Source organism: Numida meleagris, chromosome 1 (genome assembly GCF_002078875.1).
Source record: "Numida meleagris isolate 19003 breed g44 Domestic line chromosome 1, NumMel1.0, whole genome shotgun sequence".
NCBI lineage: Eukaryota > Metazoa > Chordata > Aves > Galliformes > Numididae > Numida > Numida meleagris.
The window spans coordinates 163,946,614-163,957,875 of record NC_034409.1 but is presented as its reverse complement, the minus strand read 5'-3'; the positions used below and the strand labels follow the sequence as shown (position 1 = coordinate 163,957,875).

The 11,262-nt window shown below is 36.3% G+C and overlaps 1 protein-coding gene across 2 annotated transcripts in view; it reads left to right on the top strand.

Moving 5' to 3' along the window:
* Positions 1-11,262, top strand: part of VWA8 (von Willebrand factor A domain containing 8) — a 180,503-nt gene that overhangs the window by 21,147 nt on the left and 148,094 nt on the right. For both annotated transcript variants that reach the window (XM_021375025.1, XM_021375031.1), the window contains 2 exons: positions 3-133; positions 2,241-2,351. In XM_021375025.1, coding sequence (XP_021230700.1) covers positions 3-133; positions 2,241-2,351 — 242 coding nt within the window. The remainder of the gene's footprint in view (positions 1-2; positions 134-2,240; positions 2,352-11,262) is intronic.

Below are 11,262 nucleotides of genomic sequence, written 5' to 3'. Positions count from 1 at the left end.
AGTGACAGATTCTTTGGCCCAGTCTGTAGTACAGCATTTAAGATGGATAATGCAGAAAGACCTTCTCGGCCAGGATGTCTTTCTTATTGGACCTCCTGGGCCCTTGCGACGATCCATTGCCATGCAGTATCTGGTATGTATGTTGATCTAAGTTCTTGGAGGAATAGCCATTAATGTCAGTAAGATATTCCCCTCCTAGCCAAACTGAGGAAAGTATTACTATAAAGTTTCACAGCAAGCAACTTGAGGAGGTAAATAAATTTTTTCCATAAACATTCTTTCCAGAGTTCAGTTTGTTTTAGGTGAATAAAAAGTGCAGACATTTTAATACGTTCTTCTGCCTAAACTCCAGGGAAGAAGAAAGTTGGAAGACTATGTTACCATATGCTATCACAAATGGAGAAACAGTTTGTTCTAGGCATTATGTATGTTGGAAGATTAAGATATCTGCCTACTGTTACAGACAACAGATCGTTTTTGCTTCTTTTTATAGAAAAAGAAATGAAGTAAAGGATTTGGGAAAGGAGACTTCTAAGTAACATTTGGGAACAGTTATCATGAGTGATCAGAAAGTGGAGACGTGCGTGTGATCCACACTTGGAATGTGGGAAGAACTTGCCTACATCCATCTGCATGAACCATGGCAGCACTATATGCAAGATTTTACATTAAAATCATTTGTGCTCTTAAATGATCAGGATTGGGGGTGGTTGTCTGCTCCAAAACAAAATGTGCATGAAGCTTTGTCTGCCATGAGTTCTACCCAGGATCTGGCTGTGCAGAAGGATCACAAATGGAAGATGTATAACAATTGTCATGAAGATCAGCCATTTCTTTTTAAATCAAAAGATAGGAATTCAAAGACTAGCTCTCAGAGGTAAAACATCCAGGAGAAAGCTGTAAGATTTTGAATTTTGGAAAGGAGAAAGAAGATTTCTTGCTCTAATAGACCAGATGTGCTACTTGGTAGCTCAGTGCATTCCTTAGAATAGGTGAGAAGAGTTTGGTATAACCTAAAAAGAAGAGACACGTGATATCAAGGGTGGGACATAGGCTGTATCCTTGTTTATACCTCAGTGTGTGTACGCCTGAGCTTTGTTAGAAAGACTGCAGCTTGCTGTTTCAATGCCGTATGAGAAAACTGCATGAAGACTGATCTTTACATGTGATGTACTACATGCCATGGTCCCCTTATTGAAACTGCGTAGCCTGGAGAACTTCTGTGTGCTGTTGCTACTGCACAAGGCTAACTGTTAAAGAAAACTCTCCTGTATTCTTCCTTTTGTTCTTTTTTTATTAGTCATACTAAAACAAGATTGTGCCTACCTGCATCATAGAGAAACTGGTGGCTTTTTAAGCCAGCTAGATACAGAAAAGATGAAGAGAAAGTAATTCTCATGGGTTTTTGTTTTGTTTTTTTTTGCTTGTTTTTAATATCTTTGCTTCATTAAAAAACTTTTTTTCCAAACAACTATAATTAAAAGTTGCCTCTAAAGAGAGATCTTCCTTTCCATGAGTGATAGGGGTATTTCATCATTAATCTGTTTCCTAACAGAATGAATAATATCTCAGAGAAAGTAGTAGCAGTAGCATCAGGTATGTTTGTTTTTCGTTTTGTTTTTGCTTTAAGATGGAAATTTCAAAGTATAACTTCTACTGGATTGAAATAAAAAACTTAAGATTTTTCTTTTTGAAATAGTCTGTAATTTTACAGAAGTAAACTGCATCTTGTGTTATTAAAGGCAGAGGTGATGAGAAAAATATAGTTCATTGGTATGTTGACAAAGTATTGGGAAGTAATAATCACAACTGTGTCACAGTGTGTTTCTGAGCAGTGACAGAATTGAAGCTTTCAAATAATTTATGGTAAACTTTGATTTCTATTCATGATTTGCGGATGCTGATTGTTTCTTGGTGTCCAGAACCAGAAAATTAGCTATAAAGAAGACTTTATGGATGCTCAATTGAACATCTATGTAGCTGGTTATTATGTTTTTAGAAGAGATTTGGGGAAAATAAAACTTTATTGAGCAGAAATTCAAACCATTTTGTTTGAGGCAGAACACACTGTAAAGATTTTAAAAATAAGATATATTAGATTTTGTTCAGGGTTATTTCAGATCACTGTGCTGTTGTTTGGAGCTCTTTTGTACAATTACACCATTGGACTTATTGTTAAAAGTTCACTTAACTGGGGTTGTAGTTTTATTTTTGTAATAACCTCAGACTCTTGTCCACAGGAACTGACAAAGCGGGAGGTTGAATACATTGCGCTGTCAAGGGACACCACCGAGACGGACCTCAAGCAGCGAAGAGAGATCCGGGACGGTAGTGCTTTTTATCTTGATCAGGCAAGTTACAGTCACACACCACCTAATTGCTGTTTACAACTAGTTTGAAGGAAATCATGGTTTAAATGATGGAAACTCGGTACGTGGCATACAGAATGACTGGCATGTTTCTGATGGTTAGAAGATCTCATAACGCTCCTGATTTTGTTATTACGGAAAATGTTATCTTTGCTCAAATCCAAGATTACTCCCTCTATTGAGAGTACCACAGGATTTTTCTCTTTTATTTAGTTTCAATTAGGGAGACAATTTATTATTAAACATAATAAATAAAAGAACTAAAATAATGATTAAAATACTCCTGTCATGTGTATTTTCCCAACACATTAGTCCTTTAACTAAAACCATAGTGTGACTTAGGTTAGGAAAGATTTCCCTTTGTAAGGTACCAAAGGCATGTCCACAGGTAAAATACACACTTCGTTTAGAACGTCTGTTTTAATTTGTATACAGGTTAGATGCCTAAATAAATAGAGTGGGTCAGTTTCTGTGTTGTAGTGTGAATTTAAATGTGTTATGTAAAGCAATTTTCAGTTGTGAGTATGATAGAAGTTAATGATAGCACCATCCTGTGAGTAGTTTGTAGGTGGAAAGTAGAATGGGAACAGGAGAGGAAAGAAAGCCTAGAAGTTTTGTTCTCTATGTTAATGAAATAATTTACTATTTTTAAAATAGGGGAAAAAAGTACAATGGATCTCTTTTTCAGCACCACCAACCTTCAAAATATATTTTCCTGAAATCATGATAAAATGACTCTGAGTGATAGCTGATCTAAGTAACCTTTTAAAATTACTTCTCAGATTTCAAATTATGTACTGGTTATCCGGAAATATGAGGGTTGAACAATATGAGATAATTTAAAGCGCTGTACTGAGGATTAGGGCTGTAAATGACTTCTCATTTACCAGAGGATGAAAGCATTTGTGCAGGCTATGGAGCTAACTTATTAATTCATGAGCTCCATAGCTAGCTGCTGTTATGGACAGTCTTATATTCATGCTTACTGCAGAGTAGTTAAGGTAAATTGTCTCTGTGTAAAAGCATTAGTTAATTAACATTTATAGAACTAATGTATTAGGGACTGTATGAATCTCAGCAAGATGTGAGAATAATCTGTTAATTGTATTTGTGTGAAGACTGTCATCGCAATATAAATATGAAGCAGCTTGCTTCACTTTGTACCAGCTGTTTTGAATGATCTCACTTCAGTAAGAACACTCTGTGAAGATTACCTTTCTAAGGTAAAGGTCTAAGATTACCTGTCTTCCTCCATCTGTTGGAAATTTTCAGTTCAGAGGCTTTTACCAGATGCAACATAGCAGTATTTCAGACCAGGGTTTTCCTTTAGTAAGGTATTCAAGTAAATCATACTCAAGTTGATATGTATGTTTAAGTATTGTGGGGAAGATAATAAAATAAGTAATTGCTATTTAGATTTGTACTGAAAACATGAAAGATGAACCTATTAGATAGTGATGTTCTACTCAAAGTTTTCTTGCCCCGCGTTTTAATTATAGACACCTAAAGGATGATAGATAGCTACATTTAGAACCATCAGATATCTAGTTGTATCTTGGCTGTAACAAGGAATAAAGCTTTACAGGTTACACAGAAGTTGGAATTTTAATTTGTTTAATAATTCTAATATTTTCAGATGGGTATAAAAGCTAGATAGTAGTCTTCTTTAAACCACAGACCATGAACTGTTTCAAGACAGAGAAAATGACAGTAGGTAGCCTTGACGAAATATTTCTGGAAGAGCTTGGATTGCTTCCTTTGCCATAAGTGAACTAAAGAAAAGATGAACTTCTATGAGAAAATGAAGATACAAGCTATACTTTTCAGGTTTATACACTATTTCCTTTCCTGTGGAGTCTTATGCTTGCTGTTCATGACACTGTATAGAAGACAGCAAAGCTCAGAAGTCTTGTTTCTCAGAACATCCCCTGGGTGAATTCTGTGGGTCAAATAAAACTTACCTGTCAGTTGTCTAAGAGGTTCTTTGCTTGCAAGTCACAATATAATAATGTAGTTATCTAACACCTTGAATGATAGTATACTGTGATGACAGCTGGCATCTTGTTAGCACAGATAAATTTCATGTAGTGAATCAGGTTTGCAAAGTTGTCTCAGCAATTGTTAAGGTACTATTGTTGTTTATAGCTCTACATTTAATGATGACAAAATGAATACTGTAAGTGGATGATACTTCAAAGCACCTGATTTATTTTAACAAGAAGTTGCTGAATATGATGGCAGTTAGTTATTTTGTATAGATTTGGGAAAAGGTAACTCATAAGCATTGACTGAAGTTCGGCATTGTCATGTATATTGAAACGTCAGCATATCATATGTCTTAACAAATTCTCATTCATTTCATAATCCTAGAGTGAATCAAATGAGAGGGGACTTAGAGTTATGTGGTAAGAAGAGAGATCTGACGAGGAAAAAAATAAAAACTTTTTAAAAATCAAAGATAGGGAAAACAAAATGTATGACTAGGAACCATTAACGTAAAGGTAAAGCTTTGAATTATCAAATTCATTCCCAATTACAACTGTGTAAAACAAAGGATTTATAATGGCACTGTGGTGAAATATTTGTTTTTATTCAAGTTCTGGTAGCAGAAACTTGTTTTCTTGTCTTTACCTTGGGCCATTAGCTTTGGATTTCAGCTGTTAATTGGCAGTTAGAAGTTTCAGAAGTGTCGTTATTGCAATTACTGAAACAATGAAGTAACCTCTTGATCTTGTTCTGTAACTTATTGCATGGGTTAATTATGTAATGCATAAAGTAGTTAGATTTACTTTTTATTACATTCAAATTCAGCTGTTATTGATTTATATGCCAATCTTGCTGCGTCTTTCTGTTTCTTTAACTCTTTATACCTGAGCCACTTAATTGAACCTATACTGAGATTCTTATTTTGGCCTATATCCTGTTTTCAAAAATTATGTAGTTAGATGTAATATTTTTGAGCCTTTTGGCATTTCTGATGCAATTTTGCTTATTATCACGTGCACGCCTCTGATCTAAACTTTTGTTACTACAGCCTCCTATGTTTTTTAATTGTTACACGTAAGGAAATCCTACATTAAAATTATGTCGTGTGTACAACTGGGAGAGCACCTAAGCTAATTTCTGCTTAAGAGGTGTATCACTCCTATGTTGCCTGCAGTGCCTGGATTTGTTACCACTGCATCTTCCAGCTTTAGTATTAAATTGAAACCCTTCCCAAACGCAGAACTTCTTGTTATGTAAACAGTCTTTTCCGTTTAGCATAGTCAAACTAACCGAGAATGGAATAAATAGAAAAATATTACATGGGTGTATACTGAGAAACTACAAATATAAGATAACTTTTGAATATTTGCTAATTAAGCTGTGGATGGATGACTATGTAAATCATGGCTATTTCTATGTATGCAAAGTGTTAGTGTATCTTTGAACTGTGTGAGCATACTTGTTTTAACAGAGTATCTTTGATGATGATGTAGTTAGGGATATATAGGTTATACAATGATAAAATGTAGAATTGTTTGTCAAGGTAACAGAAAAATGATCTGCTCTGGTTTGAAAGACTTCATGTAGTAACCAGTTGAACTTGCGGAGTAATGAAATGACAGCTAAAACTGTCCTGTCTGTAAAACAAACATGACACAAAACCCCCTGGAGCATCATACCAAGGAAGATGTGAGATTAACTGAATAAAATACATTTAAGCCTGTGTATGTGTGTGTGTATATATATATATATATATATAAATATGTACATATATACCGCAAAAACTTGTTGTACTCTAGCAATGAGCTGAGCAAGAATAATTAAGCCATTTAAAAAAATGCAGTGAATGCAAACTGTGTAATTCTGTGTTTTATTAGCACTGTGTTGGAGGTCACAATGGGTTTTTGATGAACTGGTAAGTTAGCTGCAACAAACGCATCATCAAAGTATCTGTCTACTTGGTATAGGCAGCTTGATAAGAAAGTCTGCAGAAAGCAGAGGCATGCAATGCAGTGCTCCTGAAGTATGAAAGTTAATTGTTAATTTTCTTGTTCTGCCTAACATTGCACAGAAAGAAGAATGCTAGGTAGAAACCAATAGTATTTGATTGAGGTTAATCTTTATTGACATAAGCACAGTATTCTTGTATCTAAAAAATAAAAAAGCATAATAAAGACCTCTGTATAATACCTCTTAACTCTTACAAGTGATTTTGTTTTAATCCTTTGCAGTACTGCTTTTATGTTCCTAAAATTGTCATCATTTAACTGAGCTTGTTAAGAGTCTGGTGTCGTGATTTGATGTAGAAGGCATATGAGATGAATGGCTGTGATGTAATGAGAGGAATACTAGCATTGCAAATTTATTACTTACAGATTAAAATTAAGTGTGTGGGGTTTGTGCACCTGACCCAGTGAGTGGCAACCCTGCCCATGGCAGGGGGACTGGGACTAGATGATCCTTAATGTCCCTTCCAACCAAAGCCATTCTACGGTCACTACTTCAGACATCTGAAGTCTCTTTTTGGATACTGAATATCCCTTCTGACAGTGCCATGGTATACTGTGAATTCTGTCTCCGTTTCCTTTTGCTTACAGCATTATTCAAAATAAACGCAGTCTGCCCTTTAATTTTCTTGCTTCAGAGGAGAAAACTAGCTATAAAACCCATCTGGAAAACATTTGATGGGCTCAGCAAGGGAGGTGGGCTAAAGAATGAAGATATAATCCCCTCCATTACAGGGGAAGAAAAAGAGTTAAATATTTGGTTCCTACTATATTTTTTTAAAAAATTGATTAATCAAAGTAATTACTATTTTATTGCTTTTAAAAAAAACCTGAACATCAAACCTACAACAGATATAACGTAGTATTTTGTGGCCTAACTTGTAAAATGCAAAAAAAAAAAGTTAATCTACAGAACTTGTTATAAAAAAAAAAAAAAGTAGAATAGACATTCTCAGATGAATCATAGGTCTGTTTTAAACCTCACCTTGCTTTCAAATGTACAATGCCATTCAATTTTTTTGTTAAACATTACTGAAAAGAATGAGAAACAGATCTTACAAATATTGAAAGATAATAGTAAGTTTTTATAATAAGTTTGGCATTGTTGCTTTGAAATTGTTTAACATTATTTCTATTAGCCCTTCAAATTACTGCAAAATATTGGACTATTTTTATTTTGGAGTTGATGTGTTATCACTTTGTTTCATTAACTAATCATACACTTCAGTATTGATCAACTGCTTTCCTCTGCTAAACTCTTGAGGAAAATCAAGAAGAAAGGACTTCAGCATCCTAAAAATTGAACAAATATATTAGATGTTATTATTTGGTAGAGATATACTGTTTAGACATACTGCCTAACCTCCAGATATTTTTAAATTCTAGTAAAGTAGGTTCCTCAGTTGGTGACAGCCTTACGTGCTTCACCAATCTCAGCACGTCTGTACATCTATCTTTAGACTCCCTAAATTTTTAGATGATTTCTTTCTATTTCCATACAAGCATTACAGAAAACTTGATGATCTGATTAGTTGAGTTGTATCTTCTTAAAAGGATAACCTGAGAAAACGGCAAGTTTTGGTGAATATCCTCTTTCTTCCCCAGTAAAGTGAGGAGGTAGACCTCATTGCATACTCCGTTCTGCATCTCTGCCATTTATTTTTATGGTGTTATAGAATCATAGAATGGCTTGGGTTTGAAGAGACCTTAAAGCCCACCAAGTTCCAGCCCCCTGGAGGACTGCCACCCACCAGCTCAGGCTGCTCAGGGCCCCATCCAACCTGGCCTTCAGCGCCTCCAGGGATGGGGCACCAACAGCTTCTCTGGGCAGCCTGTGCCAGGGCCTCACCACTCTCTGAGTGAATAATGTCCCCCTGACATCTAATCTGAATTTCCCCTCCTTTAGTTTAAAAACATTTCTCCCTTGTCCTATTGTTATCTACCTGTGTAAAAAGCTGCTTTCCCTCCTGTTTATAGTCTTCTTTTAAATACTGGAAGGCGACAATGAGGTCTCCATGGAGCCTTCTCCAGGCTGAACAAGCCAAACTCCCTCAGCCAGCCTTTGTAGGAGAGGTGCTCTAGCCCTCTGATCATCCTCTTAGCCCTCCTCTGGACCTGCTCTGAAGAGCTCCACGTCTTTCTTGTGCTGGGGGCTCCTGACCTGAATGCAGTACTCCAGATGGGGCCTCACAAGTGCAGAGTAGAGGGGGGCAATCACCTCCCTCAATCTGCTGGCTGCTCTTCTTCCTTTGCCTACTGGTTAGCTTTAATGATTTACATTTGAAAAAATTAATTATACTTTACCTGTGGAAAGTAATTCAGAAGATAGCAATTTCATCTGAGTTTTGTGTCATTTGATGTCTTGGTGGGCTACAGGGACTCAAATCGATGTCCGCTCCCAATTGCTGCACCGTGAGTTTAATTTTTTAAGTTCCGTTATCCTCCTGCGGGCACACGCTATTGTGTTAACTCAAAAACAGGCAAAGTTTTTTGTTATCTTTACCAGATGATTTCTGAAGATCTCTTTGTAGCATAAGAGATGTCTGTACATAATCATTGGTGGAAAGTTTCTGAGATACAGGAAAGTCGCTGGTGGATGAGTTTGTGTGGGATATTGTGCGGGATATTGTGTGGGTGGAGGGAACAAGTTACTGCTCTGGAAGGGATGTCTAAAATGTAGCCTGCAGATGTAGGGAAGCCGTACTTCATTAGTTCTCTTGTTCACTGAGCTACTTGCTCTGTTATTTTTTCATGTTGTAATTTTGGTTGCTGTGCTTGAGATGTCATTACAGGTATCCAGTTTTCAGAGCAAGGGTGCTCATCTTTCTGAAAAAAGCACACAAACACAAAAAATCTCTACAGGTAACTCCTGAAAAAGAGACACTTCAATTACTAATTAATGTTCAGCTTTTTTTTTTTTGCAGCATTTTTTTACAGTTTGGAAACATAGCCTGTACTTCATAGTCACAGTGCTGCATGAGTCCAAAAAAATAAAGTTATTTATAGTTGACAATATAGTTCAAAATCTCAAAAAAATTCAGGGTGGCCAGAGTTTTCTGGTTTTATTTTGTGGATTCTGCTGAGAAAACCAAGTTAGATTCCAGTGGTGGCATTTCAAACAACACTGTTGAAATTCTTAGGCTCTTGCAGACTACTTCGGTTAGCTTTATAAAAATGTCCCTTCTCTGGTGTTTGCACTTAAACATGTGCATTTTGTTGAGCTATTTTCTGTCCCCTCCTGTTGCTATGTAAGTTTATTTGTGTGACTTCTGTCATGAGTTTTCTGGTTCCCGCAGTTGTTGTGCTTTGCACTGCTCAAGTGGAGGAGCTCAGTTGTGCAAAAGACTGTAAAAACCTTTTTAATGTTTAGTTTCTAAGGTGTTTCTGCCTTTAAAGAGAGAAATATATTTTTGTAGGTTGCATAAGTCTATTACTATGGGAGTTATACTTCGTTAAGGGTTTCTGCTCTTGGAGAAGAAACTCAGCCTGTTTTAAGTACGTGTATTCCCTGGAGCAGGTATCCAGGTAACCATTCTTTCAGATCTGAGGGGGAACAGGTGGGAGGCAGTGAGCTTGGTTCTGCATTCAGTGAGCAAAATAGTCCCAATCTACAGTTAAAATAAACCTGAAGATAAACATTTAACAAATCCCTCTCAACCTTTTAATAAGAATTAATAACTTTAATCTCAGGTTTACCATCAAGGTTGCATAATACAACAAATATAACACCCCCTTGTCAAATTATATTTTATATTAAACACTTTGAACAAATGAGGCTAGTGAGAGAGTGAGACAGCACAGCTATTTTTGGGTTTTCATTATAGAATTATGAAGATGAGTTTCTTGGAAGCATCTTTTAAAAAATGATTTTCAGTGACAGATTGCAAACTTACTTGCCTTCCTCTTATTTGTTATGCATTTTAGTTTCCAAAACAATCCATCAGTGCACAGCTATGGCTGAAATAATGATTCAGAAGATACCTCGTAGTGTGCAAAGCTTATTGCAGAAATTTATTACTTGTTCCCAAACAGGTTGCATAAATATCACAGTTCAGCCAGGGATACACAACTATTTAAGAGCAGACTTTATGCTGTCTAATGTTAGTACTTTTTGCAAACCTTAGAGTTAGATGAATTGTGTGTATATTTCATTATATTTTGGAGAATAGTTTACAGTATTTCAGAAATGCTTTCGAAATTTTCAAGGAGCACAATTTTTTTTTTTTTTTAAAGAGAGAGAAGCCAATCAGAGTAAATTAGCACCCAGATGATATTGTTGTTATTGTTGTTATGGGGATTCTTTGGTTAAGAACTGAAAAAGCATAGTTGAGCACTCACACATTCCTGAAGCTGATCATCTTTGGCTACGTATATGTACTTCTTATAATCCGTAGCATCCGTTTTGAAATATTGTGCCGAGCTACACAATTTTGAATAAAAATTTTGAATGGTTTTCAAGCTGAGACAATTGCTTTCTTTTTGAATCGTGATCTTCTGAATTGGTCTGCAGGCAAGATGCTGTAGAAGTTCATGATTGTATACATCCTGATACTTACTGTCTACACCTGTACAAGATGATGCAAGACCCCTGAGGCTGTGGGGATCTCTCAGAGCCGCCTGGACGTGGCCCAGGGGCACCCTGTTCTGGGTGTTCGTGCTGGGGCAGGGGCTGGAGTAGAGGGACCCAGAGGGCCCTGCCAGCCTCAGTCATGTTGCGACTCTGTAATACTGGAAGACTGTTAATTCAGCAAGCCTTCATTCGTAGTGTGCATGTCTCAACATGAGTCAACGAGATTCTATGGATACTTGAAAATATTTTGACACCATATGAACAAGATGTGTATTTTCCTCTGGCTAGTAAAACTTGGTCATAAAGTCTTCATAGACATATAATATGCAGA